The 17,082-nt window shown below is 40.2% G+C and overlaps 2 protein-coding genes across 6 annotated transcripts in view; one reads left to right on the top strand and one right to left on the bottom strand.

Annotated features, from left to right (window-relative positions):
* LOC134537444 (uncharacterized) overlaps positions 1–666 on the bottom strand; it is an 11,085-nt gene extending 10,419 nt beyond the window's left edge. For 3 of the 5 annotated variants that reach the window (XR_010075990.1, XR_010075989.1, XR_010075991.1), the window contains exon 1: positions 464–666. Coding sequence is in view for 2 of the 5 variants with exons in the window: in XM_063377886.1 (XP_063233956.1) it covers positions 505–528 (24 nt within the window). In the remaining 3 variants the exon portion in view is untranslated. The remainder of the gene's footprint in view (positions 1–463) is intronic. The other 2 variants (XM_063377886.1, XM_063377885.1) reach the window with 1 other exon arrangement.
* The window catches only part of LOC134537441 (amine oxidase [flavin-containing] A-like), a 20,040-nt gene extending 3,762 nt beyond the window's left edge, over positions 1–16,278 (top strand). The window contains exons 2-10 of the mRNA XM_063377879.1: positions 3,213–3,344; positions 6,449–6,693; positions 8,853–9,055; positions 10,077–10,279; positions 10,978–11,105; positions 11,991–12,111; positions 13,327–13,535; positions 14,173–14,385; positions 15,434–16,278. Coding sequence (XP_063233949.1) covers positions 3,278–3,344; positions 6,449–6,693; positions 8,853–9,055; positions 10,077–10,279; positions 10,978–11,105; positions 11,991–12,111; positions 13,327–13,535; positions 14,173–14,385; positions 15,434–15,598 — 1,554 coding nt within the window. The 5' untranslated portion in view covers positions 3,213–3,277 and the 3' untranslated portion in view covers positions 15,599–16,278. The remainder of the gene's footprint in view (positions 1–3,212; positions 3,345–6,448; positions 6,694–8,852; positions 9,056–10,076; positions 10,280–10,977; positions 11,106–11,990; positions 12,112–13,326; positions 13,536–14,172; positions 14,386–15,433) is intronic.
* The last annotated feature ends 804 nt before the right edge of the window (positions 16,279–17,082 follow it).

Raw genomic sequence — 17,082 nt, forward strand, 5'->3', positions numbered from 1 at the left:
CTAATTAATTAAATAGTGTACATAACAATTCAATTAGAATGCTAACTCATATTCCCAGATGAGAACATATTTTTTTAGTATATGGTATACCCTTTTGATGTTTGTAAACATGTTTTTATATTCATTAGGGAAACTTTTTAACAGAGGTGTTATTTTCTCCCCAAACCTTTCCCCTTAAAATTAGCATTTGTAAGTAAATTAAAGTTGTAAATCTGGGATAAAAAGTTGTGTATGTACTTTTGTATGAGAGTTTCTAGAATATTTAATAATAATTTCGTTTACTATGTTATGGCATGTAATTTACATTTTAAGCAAAATTCTCGTGATATCCACAAGTTTTTACAAAAGGAATATATCAATATCCTATGTCAAATCTATTGCAACTTGAAACAATGTCACGATGCGTCTTAATTTTAATATACGGAGGCGGCAGCAATTAATTATGTAACATGTTAGAACCCACATGTATATCACGTCATAAGATTAGCAGCAAATAAGTATTACATCCGAAGCTGATCCAAACTCCATTATGCTTTGACAAGAAAAAACATTTTCATGGTTACGTTACCGCTACCAAACATAAACAAACAAAAAAAAACATGAATGTGTGCGTGCGTGACAGCTTCCCACTGCGCATGCGCAAGTTGTTAGTTCTTATTTTGTCCGTGCCAGCGTGAACTTCGCTGCAAACGCTCCATAGCAGCCATGATAGCAGTCTGCTTATCGTGACACGCGTTTAACATGGGAGTTTCCACTCTTTCAGAATGATTGTATGCTCGTTGGTTTATAGTCACGACCTTGCAAAGGGCCAAGTTGTTAACGCCTAAGCTGTTAATAACAGGCAAAGAACAGCGGGAGCTACGCAATTCTCCCGGGGGGGGGGGGGGGGGGGGAATGTACTTTTGCAGGTTTTTCCTTAATATCTCCGGAAATATGCGTCATGCAAACATATATGTTTACACATATATTTACGTTTGCTGCACTTGCACCAATTTAAGTTGAAACCGAACTACGTACGTCCATAAGTTTCAAAGGTAACATTATTTAACAATTTATTGACGATTATGTTTTCTTCCAAAAAGTGAAAATATTTAGTTTTGTTTATGTACCTTGCCATATATCGGGAGAAGTACTCATTCCACGAGAAATTTTATAAGTTTTAAATTTGTAATAAATTTATTTATATTTGATTTAAGCTCTAAACGACGCCCGTAGGCTCCATAGTTCACTCTTACACGGTAAAACTAAATTCCGGAATAATGGATTTTAGGGAAAATAGATGCAAAAAGGTTCACATAGTAACAGATTTTTATTTATTTTTTATTAAAAATGTTAAATTTGAAATAATACATGCCTGGTAAAAAAAACTCATGTCATTAATTGTAATTAATTTTTTTTACGACCTTTGCTTTGAAAAATCTCTGTGACTCCCTGATAGTGCTGGGATCATCATCTTCGTCTTCGGAATTCAAGATGAAAAAATAATTGACATAGTGATAAGCATTTTAATACGGCTATGCAGCAGCATTAAACTAGTCGACAATCGTAATTTGTTTTGTAATTTTTGCTGTAATTGTTGATCCACGTTTCGTTTAATCAACCAAAACATTTTAAACGGTACCTATTCAACATTTTTCAACTCGAGTACGGGGATTTTGCAAACGTTTTCGCTGTGGTCAAGACGTTTGTTCCATTCCCAGGCGGCGAACTTCTATGCACAGTGTTTGAAGAAACTGGTGCAGCGTTATGAAAAGTGCTTGGAACTGAATGACGACTATGTAAAAATGTGAAGTAGGTCTATCGTAAACTAAAAATGTTAATAAAAACTACTTCTCACGATTTTATTTTGTTTTAATGACCAAATGAAGCTTACTTTACGAATATTCATCATAAATATTAAGTACGTATGCAAAATTAGCAGCAAAATTTATGGCTAAATAATTTCATTGTGCAGGGGAATCAAGGAAGGTTAACCTTTGAGTTGGTTGTTGAATTTATGAAAAGCTGGTGGTGGAAGCTATTCAAAGTGTCATTTACGTTAGCCCCACGACGCATTTTCCCCTATCTTTGGCTATAGCGTCATGAGTGACTGCAGCCAGTCCCATTGTTGTGGAGGGTGCCGGCAGAAGTCGTTATTCTCTGCCAGAAAGTCGCGCCCGCTGAAGTCACTTAGAAAAAGAACAATCCCTTGCTCCGCGGGTATGAGATGACCTTGAGAAATGGAGACACCCAGCTTCACCTTTGCCACTTTCATAAGACCGGATAGTAATAAAATAGCTTTAATCAAAATCTTAATCATATTGAGAATAGTAAAATTCACAGACTACTTTCACTAGCGTCAGTCTCAATCGTATAGTCATTGCGTCATGAAACATTTGTTCATAATTTTCACTGAATAATTCTTTACGTTAAAACAAAAAAAAATATTTCATAAACATTTTTTTTTGTAAATAAATAATGAATAAAAAATGTGACCAATTATTTGAGTACTCGCCAGTGATGTGTAACATCTACTCTCGGTAAGGAGCAAACTCGTGTGTTTTCGTGTTGTTCATGTTGTAAATAAACTTAAAATACGAAACTCGGGCTTCAAACACGAAATTTAACGTAGAATTATTTTAAATAATGCCAAGCGTTATAAATACACGCAAATTGTGTTTTCAACTACATTTCTGGACGCGAATCACACATAGTTTCCACACCCACCACTAGGATTCGCTGCCGGAGCAGCTACTTCAATTATAGAACCATTCGATTTGCAGAGCAAAATTTTAAACTAAATAATGAAACGGCTAAACATAAAAGCGAAAAAGACTTGAAAAATTACTAAATCCCAGCTTTGGGCCTGATTTTCGACAAGAATTTTATTAAAATCCTCCCCATGTTGGTAAAATTCACTAAACAGTTAATACTACAATGTTTCAATTTGTATTTGAAAAAATTTAGTTCGCTCATTCCGCCACAGATAGCAGCACCGTGTTCCGTCGCATTCACGAAATTACTCTCACCAAATGCCGTATACCGAGAGCTAAGACGTTACACATAAAACATTATTACATATTGATATGCATGAACTAAGTCATGTGACATTGTGACAGTAAAAAACAATGAAAGTTGTGTTAAAGATTGTTGTAATGACATGGAAATGCACCTGCCTGACATGGCGCGTGGATGTTGGTGCGGCGACGAGGGTTGTTCCTGATGGCCCACAGTGTCGCGCCGAGAGAGTGGATGAGCACAGCGGCTCCAAGCGGCTTCCCGCCAAGATCCACGCTCGATGGAACCCAGGATGGACGCTAGAATGAAGCCAGGAAGGGTGATAGTGGTTGGAGCCGGTCTTAGCGGTATGTGTATTCTTGTAAAGCCAATGCCGCCTGCACACAATTCACGTCGCATCATTTAAGCCACACTGCCCCGAGTTCAGTCAGCTGTGTCCAATGTGCCGGTCACATTCAATAATTAATTGTTAACTTCTTTGGTTAGTAAGTATTGGTTATTGATACTTAAATCCTTGCTCAGTATTACATTGTATGTCATATATATGTAGACCATGTAACTGCAACCTTTCATGCCCCCTTAGGGAAGATAAATAAAAGTTTTAATATTTTTGTTACTTTATTTACAACAGTAAAATAATGCATATTTTCATCATTAACAGCTCCATAGTGGCTCGGAGCGATTTGGAAAAGCCCTGGCTTCTGTGCAGACCCAAATGACTCTTACAGAAACTCGGATCTTCTGAAATTCACACCTTGTAGATAACAGTTGACATTGCGTAATTTCTATAGCTACACACGGACCAAGTTTAAAACATGAGTAAAAGGCGAACATCAGTCTACCTTATTTGTAGTCTACGTCTGGTATACAACCGATCATTTATTGTTCATTATTACCATAATCCGTTAAACCTACATCAAATACTTTAAATATAATACTCGTCAATGCGTGTATTTTTGAGGGGAAACCCAGCGTGGTGGTGTTGCCACCACTTGCGAATGCATGGTAGGAAACTGTGCAGTTGTAAGCTCCATTGGTTTGAAACTGACCATGTCGTCTTAAATACATATATAGAATGTCCCATAATTCAAAGTTAAGGTAAAAAAGTTTATAGGTCAGTAAATCACGGTTCTGAATCAAAAACACTAAAATTCAAAAAGTTTTGCAGTTTTCTAGTTATCAGCATATTTCAAAAGTTTTAAAATCCCCAACCTTCTCCATTTATTAGATACTGTGACTAAATTTTTTTTTTACTGTAATAAATTACCTTCCTCTTCATAACATTATAAAATAAAACATCGTCTACTTTTTTTGGGATGGTGGTGGAGGGATAATGATTTGAAAGACTTATACGGCAAACAATTTTAATAGGATAATTTTACTGGGTATTCTGTAACAAAAAAAAATTATTTTCTAATTTAGCAAGTTCTAAAGAAAAGAAGACAGCTTCAGCAATATCGAATGAGTAAATTTCTACCTATCCTTCAGCTCCTTTTTTGCCCACAATTTCCTTTTTGGTAGGGGCTTTCGAATGAACAATAATGATGCAACAGTAGCCCCAATATATTCGATTTTTCGACAAAACGACGCATTACGAGGGTGTGATCAGGTCGGTAGTCGCTATGGTACTGCCTAATGACGATATAGCAAGAAAGAAATTGTAGAGTGTGGATAACGACCTTCTTTCCTAAATTGGCGATCGTCTCAACTTCTAACACAGGAGAAGAGGAGTTGTAACAGTACTATAACTAGGCCTATAACATTGCATTTTCGTGTTATAAAACTAAGAGTTTGTGTGATGTTAGCTGAGACTGAGTGCAGCTGATTGATATAGTGATATATTGCATTGTCACAATCCAAAGTACCACTTACTCGGCTCCGTAATTGTTTGTCATTCTAAACTGAACACAATGCACCCGAGATAGGCAAAGTTCCGATGTTTAAGTCAACCTGAAGGGTTAACCTTGTTTATTGTAGGCCCCAGTACTTTATTTTAAAACACAACTAGTATTTAAATATATCTGTCAATAACTTTTAGCAGTGTTATGGTTTATAACGTTAAGCAAAAATATATATGTAAAATAAATAAAGCATTTAAAAAGTGTAAATTTGGAAGAGCGAGTCTGCTAGTCAATCTATGGAATTTATAGCCAATTCACTGTTGTTAGCGTTTAATGAAAGTGTATTCATTATGGGCAAATACCAAGGCATTTACAACATGGCCATTTTTCTCCTAAAATAATTGCTACTAATTTGCAAATAAGTATATTCTGTATTCACTATTTACATTTGACGTCGTCCCGACCATGGCCTCTAAGCCCATGCTCCGCACCGCAAGTACCAGATCCCGTTTTCGGAGCGCACCCTTAGCCCAGAGGGAATGTCAGCCTGCCCCCCCCCCCCCCCCCCCTCGGGCAACAGCAGCACCGCGACGCCAGTAGTGCCCATCAGGTACTACCCGGGCCTTCTACAGAGGCCGGGTAATGGCACAATTATATTAGTATCCACTGGTGATAGCAGTTGGCAGGCACACAGCATGCAGTGGTGAGAGCGACCAGTGGCGTCTCGTCAGGGCAAGCAAGGCAAGCAGTGCTTGCCCAGGCAGTTTCCAGACATTGTATTTTTTAAATAAATATTTTATTCAGAATAGTATTTTACTTTGGCTCGTGCAGTTAGGTGTATGTATTTTTTACACTATCTTCTTGGGACCCAATACTGTGCACTGTGCGCTGTGCGCTATAAAAAAAGAACTCGTTGACACAAAAACATGCTGTTTTAGAAGCGTTGCTAGGTTTAGAAGCGCTGGTAGGATCGCTTTCAGCTGGAAGGCTGCCGCAGTAGTTTCCTTTCGGAAGGGGGGTGGCATGGTACAAAGGTTCAGGGAGGGGATTGGCTGGAAAAATACGTGGTAGAAGCTACGAAGGTAACGCTTTCTTGCCGAATTGGAGCGAACATGACCGAAGCAGACGGTGGAATTCTTCCGCCGACTGCTTCGGCTATGTCCGGTACAGTTCGGCACGGCAGGTGGCGATGTCGCGTTTCAGTCGGCGGTCGTCTCTCGGGGCGCGCGCATCTCTCCCGCGGGCTGTTGGCTGGCAGTGCGTGGGGGATTTGTGGGTGTACGATGATACTACACTTCCACTTAGTATATAAGTAATGTAGAGTAGGTATTTTACTATCAGAATAATGTAAGTCAATCATTATTTTTCAAAAATAATGTATTTAAAAAAAATGTCAATTTTTCTACCTGTGGAATAGTCAATTTTCAGTTAAGAAAAATACTTAAATAGCACCATTTTGTACCTTGAAATCCATATTTTCCCGGCGGAGGGCCCCCAGACCCCCCCCCCCCCCCCAAATTCATCATGTTTTGGTGTGAACGGAGTTATTGCTTCCCCTCATGTAAACCTCACGCCTCGCCACTGAGAGCGACTGTGGTGGTGTTTGGCAGGCCTGTGTGCGGCGCGGCTACTCGCACGTTATGGCGTTGATGTGGTGGTGCTGGAGGCTAACGACTACCCGGGCGGCCGTACGCTCACTATCTACCCCTCAGACACAGACCCCAAGTATGGCTGGGCCGACCTGGGCGCCTCGTACGTGGGCACTACCCAGACTCACATCCTGCGACTGGCTAAGGAGCTGGGCTGCACCACGTACCCTACATACAGCAAGCAGGCCTATATCCTCTACAGCAAGGTGAGTGCTGTCCAGCCTGCTGTAGTATTGTTGCTGTTGTTGTTGTTTAGACAGGTGCAGGAAAGTGCCAAGGCTCAGTGGTGCCGGGTTGTATCATGGCGTTCGAATTGCACTGGCTAAAATCTTCTACATAAACACAGCTTAAAAGGGTGACACTGATACGCTCACCAAGTGCCCAAGTCACCTACCCACGAGGCAATAAACAGGTGTGCAGTCTTTTCACCATTCTGTGTGCACCTGTGAGTCTTAGAGTGGTGACCCCATGAATGTATGATTGGAAAGAGGGAAAGAGTGAAGCAAATTCAATGCACAAACTTTTTACAATTTCATTAATGTTCAGTTGGAATGCCTTAAGAGATCACAGTGTGATTGTTTATGGGGTTATACATCGCAAGGTTATACACAGATGATTATGGTGTTGGATCTCCAAGCATATAGTGTAGGACTGCTAACTACTTGTGTGCTCATAAATTTGAGATATGCAGGTGTATTGCGATTGAGCCCACAACCCTCGAATCACAAGCCTGACATGTTAGTGATCACAGCCAGTTTTGGCCTCATTGATGGGCTTCGAATAAATTCTTACCATACACCACATTACTTGCAAGTGGTCATCTCCGGTAGTAAAAGGAATTCCCTACAAAACCCCCAAGAAACAGCGAAGGCTGCTTGGGTAGGGGAAGCAGAAATAATGCGAGGTAAAAACACATGTTCACGGAAAAGTTTGCTACATTCTTCCATAGGAATAATTAGTCTTCATTCAGGCTGGAATCGAGCTTGGTTGGCCTTGGAGGAAGGCAAGAGATAAGACCACAACGACCGTAGCTTTTGGCATATATTTAGGGGAGTAAAATTACACCATTTTGGATTTTTAAACTTTCTTACTCGAAGCTTGCTGTATAGGTTTATGTTTATGGACTTTCAAACCACAGGACCTAAATTAAGACTCTTGTTGGTCCTGCTAAAGCACCACGCCCATGAGGCGAGGAAGCTGTAACATGTCACTCTTACCTCTGGCAGGACTCCCTATTTATGATAAGCAACTGGTAGTTTGGAACCTATTATAAACTGGGAGGTTCCATCGTTCATCTCGCCTTTTTTTACGAAACAATTTAAATATTTACTTCAACTTAAGAAAAAAAATATGTTATATGAGCAAAGTCATTCACTAATGATACATTTTATCTTACCAAGTTTGTCTCGCAGTTCAAGGTCAGTACCACTGCGTCATCACCGCTTAACTTGGCACTACTTAGAGGCTGGAAAAATTATGTTTACTAGATTATGTGGGAAGATTACGCAATATTGTTTGACCTCAAGGGGGTGAGCGATGTAATGCTATGTGTTAGTGTATGTGTACGAGTGTAGCATGATGGGAAACACCAGATAACGTGGTGTGCCTTGTAAAAAGTCACACTGTATAAATACTTACAGCAGCCATGCAGAGGGCTGACAACTTCCTGATAGTCATACACAGTTATAACTGAACACTAAGGATTGTGTGTGCGTAAGCGTGGAAAAATATCATTAAAAATGAATGATAAATGTAATTCATTAATTTTCATGCTCTCAAATTTTACCTCACAAGTATCAGATCACTAACATTTCAGAAATGCCTCTCATGTTCGATTCCCAGTGAGGTCAAAATTAGGATTTTTTTTTCGCAAGTGGGGAACAATGTGAATACAACCATGAGCCACTGTATTTACTCGGTATTCTCCCCTTTCACATATTTGTGTTTTATGTAAATGAAATGTTAAATCCTTATGCGGGCCGATTTCCAAGACGAATGTCAAACATTATTCTTACTGACCCGAATCTATTCTTGGTCCAGGCATTCTGATTTCAGGTACCTGTGGTTCCTTGAAACCATGCTGCCAACTGACAGCCGTGCCAACTCCTTCTTTCAGTGTTTGTGTCATTACAGGTAATCGTCAGCGAACACTCGCTGCATTGACACTACTACATAATAAGTTGTCTATTATATTTTATAATCTCAACAAATAATCTGCCGCAAACTGCCATGATCCAAGTTTCTGACGGGCCCATTGGCCAACAACATGTTCACAGTTCGGGCCACAGTTCTTCACTGCCCAGCTTGGAGGATTGGCTAGTGTCTCATCAGTATGACGATGCCAAGGTGTGCTGCGTGGTTGCAGGGCCGACACAACTACTACTTCTCGTCGTGGCCTACATTCTGGTGGAGTAACCCCCTGGCCTGGCTGGAGGTGATCCATGTGACCCAGCGACTTGACGCCATGTGCTGGGAGGTGCCGCCGGACAAGCCCTGGGAGGCACCGCGCGCGCGCGAGTGGGACTCCATCACTGCCAAGGACTTCTTCAAGAAGCACTGTTGGACTAAGTGAGTCCGTCTCGCTCTTCACTGCATTCTTATGATCGTGTTACGTTCAATGAACTTTCTTGGAGGCCATGTTTCAAATTCATTTCAGTATCCCCTTGCCAGATGGCAGATTCAACATAGAAGTGGGACCAGTGACTTGTTTGCACGCATCGATTAAAAGACAGTGTTAAACTGTCATAAATGCAAAGTAGGCTTTAGGTCTTTTAAGACATGTAAAATTGCTCTTGATCTTAAAAGCTTTGTCAAATGTACGAAGACTGACAGGCTAGCCAGTCCTTGGACTTCACACCTTAGGCTAAACAGGGGAGAAAAAAAAAAGGTTCAGTTTGTTAGCTTGGCGAAACTCGAATCAATGTTATGGAGTAACACTTCAGTTTATAATATTTTACTAGACACAATTGAGCTGGAGTCACACACAAAACTCAAAGGCCGCGACCAATTCCATGTATTCACCCACACATAAAGAAGTATCTTCTACTTTGAAACGTTACAAAGGCTGAAGTCCTGGTCATGCTAAATTTGCAATTATTTGCATGTAAAAGAAAATGCAAATTTCCTCGCTTACATTGATGATACTTTGTACCTGCTCTCGTTTGGATCTGGGGTCGATTTTATGAGGAATTATTATGGATTTTTTGCAAGTGGAATATGTAATGTACTTTCCTGGAAGCCGATGAGTGCATCGAGGTACTCCCTTCAGTCCACCAATTTATAACATTAGTGGCCATTGCTACATAACATACCTTCTCTCATTCGTCACTAAGGACCTCAGTGCCGACGAAATGTTAACAGTTATTCACAAATAAAAATTATGGTTTAATAAATCAAAATCCTGCAGTCACAAACTTTCCAGGCCGTTTTTTTAGGTCCAGTAATAAGCTGGATTGGAGGTTCTGTGTATGGATGACAGTTGTACTGTTTTGCTGGTACTGAAGAGTGGTTCCTGCTACATCGTAAATGTGACTCAGAATTGTTATAGCACCCTCTCTCTGCTCATGTCTGTTGACTGATGTATCGACAGGGACTGCTTGGAGTTCCTGATGTCAATCTGCTGCGTGACCAACACGGCGGAGGCACACGAGATGTCACTGCTGTTCTTCCTGTGGTACATGCGGCAGTGCAATGGTCTGGACATCCAGTGGCAGATCGAGGGCGGTGCCGAGGAGAGCAAGATAGTGGGCGGCACACAGCAGCTCAGCGTCACCATGGCCGAGCACCTTGGGGGTCAGTGTGTGCTCCTCATTTTCCAAACAACATTCCACATTCTGGTTAGTTTCATGTCAAACCAATACAGTGCCATAATGACCTGAAAGGTCAGCTTGAGCCCCTCCATTACAGAACATGATTCGACGCCAGGGGCGTAGCCAGGGGGGGGGGTTTTAGGGGTTCAAACCCCCCCCTTAGCACAAATCTTTAATTAATTTCTTATTCATCGCTCAAACAAATTTCATATTAAAATTAATTAAATTTTTATCATTACAATATTTAAATTTAAGTACCGAAAACTGCTAAAATAGCACTATTTTACACCTTAAAATCCAAATTTTCCCGGGGGAGGACCCCCGGACCCCCCGCTTTAATACGGGGGGGGGGGGCCATGCTTCTTAACACCCCCCTTACACAAATCCTGGCTACGCCACTGTTCGACGCTCACATTAGTTTCGCATACAATCAATAAATCATTGCTTGGATTTCAACCCAAAATCCTTTCTACCGAAGGGACGCTTCAGCCAGTTGCACTATGGAGATTTTCATAATGAATTATATAATATCAAATGGTGGTATGATAAATAAGGACATATACTACACTCTCCATAACATTTTATTAGCGTTTACACTTCTCAAAAACTGGAAGCAAAGTTTTTAATAAAAGTCTGCACCGCATGTTCTATTGAAGTTTTTTATTTTATTTTTAATTTCAGACCGTGTGTACCTGAGCCACCCGGTGACAAGCGTCAACTACTCCGGCGAGGGCGTCACGGTCCAGACACTCAACGGTGCGCAGTTCAAGGGCTCCCACGTCATTCTCGCGATGCCACCAGCCATGCAGGTGAGAATCAGAGCCACAGCTGGGCGAATGGAAGTCAATGCTATTTGTTGTCGTTTTGTCTGGCGCGCAACCATGTATGAAGGCAGTAGCTCAGACGGTAGTGCTTCTTAAAGATAATTAAAGGGAGAATACAAGAATTTAGAAAGTGTTGTAACTATATAATCGTACTAAGAGTTATATACTATTTATTGAGCATATTTCACAGAGAAGTTAAGCAAAAGAAAATATGAGCCAATTAAAGTAGTGCCAGCCTATGTGTTGGCACTCGAGCGGAATAAGACTGACGGTTGTAGTGATGTAGTGTGTTTGTTCTGCATGGAGTTTTTCTCTGCATTAATCTCCTTCTGCTCCATTCTCACTCAAAGTAAACTTGTTTATTTTCCATGGAGCCAGGTCATAGTTACAGAACTACATCGCATAATTATCATCAAAGATTTCCAAGATTATTGTGGGCACCGAACCACTATCGTTTATTTGGTGTTCACTTGCATTATGCTGCGAATAAGATCTGAACCACTAAATAATGTCCACTCAAATGATTTTTATGCTTCTAGATCACAGCTCTAGAAGGGCACTGGAAACCACAGGTCTAATTTACAATGCACACGTGTGGGTCAAAGCCAACACCAACCAAATTCTCAACTCGCACACATAACTTTGTGAGGAAATAACTATGTTAAAAATTAGCCAAGATTGTTGCAAGTAAATCATTTTTCGGACATTAAAAAAACAATCAGAGAAATTCTGATACAAATCAATATTATACTTGGTATTTAGAAACTAGATCACCATTTATAGCTTATCAGATAACTGCATGCTGGGATGACATTAAAGCTTGCAGCTTCACACCATGTGCAGGATACAATTATTCCGTTCTTATTTCAGGGTAAAATACATTTTGATCCACCTCTCCCCGCTGACAGAGCAAGTCTTATCCAGAGGTGTCCAATGGGTTCTGTGCGCAAGTGTCTGGTATTCTACGATCATCCATTCTGGCTAGCGAAAGGTAGGTATCAAGTTAGAGGACATTTTAGATCTGTAGAAAATGTTTACAGTGAAGTTGTAGTTTTTGAAGGAAAACATTATCAATTAAATTCCCCATGTGGGAAACGACTGACAGAAAGTCTAAGTATGTGCGTATTATCTATACCTATGTTAATATTTTACTTGAAAAATACCAGTCAAACCAGAGACTGTTCGTCGCTTGTGGGCTACTCCGTTATCTCGAGTCAGACTATTTATATATTATCAAATACACTCAGTGAGCACTACGTATTAAATCTGGCCTGGGGCCGCAAAAGATATTAAGGTGTTTGTCAAACCAGGTACTCTCAAGGGGTCACAAGCATAATTAAGGATGCACTTTCTTTTGTCAATATTATGAATTTACATTCTTAAGGGTATTAAATACACTGGTATTCATACAGGTGCCTAAAACACGGCACAGAACACTTCGTTGCGCACACAATTACTAACTTGACTCATGCGGACGTGATGCAAGGGTACATTCCGCCAGTGAGGACCCTTACTGGCAGGGTGGAGATCGTGCCTTACTATCATAGGAGGTATGACGTCGGTAGTTACTAGTGTGGGAAATACAGGTCTGTAAAGGATAGCCCAATTAATTGATTGCAGTTTTATATATTAGATAATAATTACACTACTAATTATTGTACAAAAATTTAAATGCTTATCCTCAAATTAGCCACACTTTCATAAATCCACTATTTACTGTCCCCACTGGAGATCGGCTCGACTGGCTCTCTCTCTACAGCTCTTCTCTTACAATACACTTAGGTCTTACAATTTGCGTACAGAACTGTTATATTCTAATATAATAATTATGCTTTTATTTAGACACAGTAGCTACTTCGGAAAATACACGAGTTTTTCAATTATTTTATACTAATTTGTAATTTGGCACAGTGCATATTTCTAATGTATTTGCTATAAATTAAGCCACAAACCATACTTAATAAACAAATTATCACATTGTTAAAAAAACACTATTAAATAGTGAAAAACAATTGATTTACAATTATCTACTATTATTATGTTTGTGCCAGCATCCACAGAGATCACGACATAGATATATTTATCAAACTGAGACCTACAAAATAAAAAGCATTGTGAAGTTTTACAACCTAAAATCATGCACAATCACAAATATGTTTGGCATTATCTTGGCAACAAAAGATTTCCCATCGTGCGGCGTCCGCAGGTTACAACGGCATAGCGACTTGCAACGATGGCGTGGAGGTGATAGGCTTCGTGGGCGGCGACGTGAAGCCTGACGTGCAGCTGGTGGGCATGATCTGCTTCGTTTACGGCGACAAGGCCAGCAGCATGAACAACATGACACTGGAGGAGAGACAGCGCACTGTCTGCAGCTGCCTCGCCCGCTTCTACAAGTCTGACGCCGCTCTCAAGGTTAGTCCGTACATCCAACACCAACATTTCGTTTCACGAGGCGTGGATCTGATAGTATTCGTGTACGGCGACAAGTTCAGCAGTATGAATAACATGACACTGGAGGAGAGGCAGCCTCACCCGCTTCTACATGTCTGATGCCGTTCTCAATGTGAGTTCCCAGTTTCCCAACCGACGTGTTTGAGCCCCCTGGAACTCCTGTGGGAGGTGAGTAACCTAAAGAAATGAACTGATGAACCTCAGGCGAGTCTGTACGCTTGGAGAGATAGCAAGGAGATCCCAAGGGCAACTTGGCCAGCATTCCATTATTTATAACAAACCGATTATAGTAATTAACTTTTCTTAAGCCTCTGCACACAAATGTTTGGACGTATTACAAATTACTAATTATATTTCGCGTTATCCAGTTTGTTGTAAATAAGTGCTCACACTTGAAATGCAAGTACGTATAGGGATATTATTTAACTTTCAGGTTTTGCATAATGTAATATTTTTGTTATGACCGCATTTAAATGTCTTTAATTTAAATAAATAATTTAATTAAAATACATTCGTTATGGCTAATAAACATTATAATTTGTTTGCAATTGCAAGTATGCTGGTTGGGGCAGAGCACGTGTGTTTCCAACTGCTGCAGCCTGTGCACTTCATGGACAAGTACTGGTCGGCGGCGCCCTACATCGGCGGCGGCTACACCTGCTACTACCCGCCAGGCGTGCTGACGCGGTTCGGCCGCGCGATCCGCGAGCCAGTCGCGGGGCGGGTGTTCCAGGCGGGCACGGAGACTGCCACTCAGTGGACAGGCTACATGAGCGGAGCTGTTGAGGCAGGCGAGCGAGCGGCGCGCGAGGTGAGCTTGTCCTGGATTGTTCTCTCGCACTTGCCCCAGTAACTCTTAATTACTTTAAGTTAATTTATATGAACAGTGGCGAGGCGTGAGGTTTACATGAGGGGAAGCAATAACTCCGTTCACACCAAAACATGATGAGGTTGGGGGGGGGGGGTCTGGGGGCCCTCCGCCGGGAAAATATGGATTTCAAGGTACAAAATGGTGCTATTTAAGTATTTTTCTTAACTGAAAATTGACTATTCCACAGGTAGAAAAATTGACATTTTTTTTAAATACATTATTTTTGAAAAATAATGATTGACTTACATTATTCTGATAGTAAAATACCTACTCTACATTACTTATATACTAAGTGGAAGTGTAGTATCATCGTACACCCACAAATCCCCCACGCACTGCCAGCCAACAGCCCGCGGGAGAGATGCGCGCGCCCCGAGAGACGACCGCCGACTGAAACGCGACATCGCCACCTGCCGTGCCGAACTGTACCGGACATAGCCGAAGCAGTCGGCGGAAGAATTCCACCGTCTGCTTCGGTCATGTTCGCTCCAATTCGGCAAGAAAGCGTTACCTTCGTAGCTTCTACCACGTATTTTTCCAGCCAATCCCCTCCCTGAACCTTTGTACCATGCCACCCCCCTTCCGAAAGGAAACTACTGCGGCAGCCTTCCAGCTGAAAGCGATCCTACCAGCGCTTCTAAACCTAGCAACGCTTCTAAAACAGCATGTTTTTGTGTCAACGAGTTCTTTTTTTATAGCGCACAGCGCACAGTGCACAGTATTGGGTCCCAAGAAGATAGTGTAAAAAATACATACACCTAACTGCACGAGCCAAAGTAAAATACTATTCTGAATAAAATATTTATTTAAAAAATACAATGTCTGGAAACTGCCTGGGCAAGCACTGCTTGCCTTGCTTGCCCTGACGAGACGCCACTGTATATGAAGTAGATACAGAATACATAAAAATTCCTAGTATACACTTACCAGAGTCCATGTGAGCTGATGTGGTATTATTGTCACTAATGCATTTTTCTTTACGAAACAGGTGCTTTCAACGTGTGGCCTCATCAAAACGAGCGAAGTGTATGAGAAGAATCTGTTCAGACCAGTGGATAAGACTTTTGTGGAGAAATATTTACCTGGCATTGGCACTATACTGGTTTTTATAACCCTTATTTTAGTTTTGCTAATAATTTTAGTTCTTAATTAGGTTGTGTTCACACACATTTTATGTAAATAGTCAAGATTGTTGTGATTGTTGATAATTTGTACACAATTATAAATGTGATATTATAAATATTTATTTTAAAAGTGTTGTTCCTATTCGTTATAGCTTGTGTTTTGTTATTTCCTAGTATTGATAATACAAATTGTATTGGTTCGATTGCTTCTTTAATTAAGTCAAACAACCTTTTGTGTTAACAGTACAAAACTATTATGCATATTACTATTCTGTGCCTATCAATTAATTATTTATAAAAAGTTAAGATAGTGTAGAATTTAAATAGGAATTTATTTCTGTTCACTGTTGTTTTATATTTTATATTACAGAGAATGTATGCATTACCTGTGGCTTTAAAAAATGTTTACTAGGGAAATCGAGGATTGTATGTATCCATCAATCATTCAGTTGTACAAAAATTTATAATTTTGTTATGTTTGATAATATAAACAGTTATAATCCCTTAATCATCTGTGATAAAAAATTTCTATAATTTTTTTGTAGAATTCACTCTGTATAGAAAATGCCATGGCTTGTACAAAATAATATGTACCTACAAATGCAGGTATGTTATGCTGTGGTATATTCTGCCTCAAGTCATATATGTATTCTCTTTTTTTTATTCTCTATGTAAGTTAAACTTATAAATAAATTATTTTGCTTGGAAATGTGTTGTTCTATGATTGAAATTATCATTACACTTTCGGTCCCGACGTTCAACAACCTTACCCTGTGTTGAATATTACTGCTTTTATGTTAACATTTCAGTAGGGCTGAACTCGGATTAAATGGTAGATATAACGTAACACTCAACTCGACTGAACTGAACAGGACGTGATGGTCTGGAGTGGACGATCTGGATTTGAAGTTTGCCCTTAACACTCACAATGGTACTGGGTAAAAAAGTTTAAAAAAAGTTTAAAAAAAAAAGTGCCATTTTGAATGTGCCCAAATTGAAGTTACCAATTTTTTTTTAAAATCTCTATAAAATGTTTCGAAATTTTTAACAAACTTTAACGCTTCTTCACTCGCCGCCGTGCACTGCTGCAGTGAAATCTCATTAAAACTTTATCAGGAAGAACACAAAATGTTGGTAATCTATATAAAACAAATGTAAATGTTCGTTCGTTCAAAATCTTAAATCTCGGAAAGTTCTTCACCGACTACTTTGAAATTTTCACAAAACATTGCATTAGAATACACTCGTGTTTTTATATACCTAAGTCACACCTGCGACAGGTATAATAGTGAATACAATTATAGATACGTGTATTGTATATGTTTTGACGTCGTACCGACTATGGCCGTTAAGCCCGTGCTCCACACCGCCAGTACCGTATCCCGTTTTCGGAGCGCGCCCCTTTGCCCAGCCGGAATGAGTCAGGCGAGTGCCTCAGACGTGACCCCAATAGACGTAATGAAATTTAAAGGTACGGAACCCCGGAGGCTCGAAACCATAATTCAATTAAGGG

This window comes from Bacillus rossius, chromosome 12, assembly GCF_032445375.1.
Source record: "Bacillus rossius redtenbacheri isolate Brsri chromosome 12, Brsri_v3, whole genome shotgun sequence".
NCBI lineage: Eukaryota > Metazoa > Arthropoda > Insecta > Phasmatodea > Bacillidae > Bacillus > Bacillus rossius.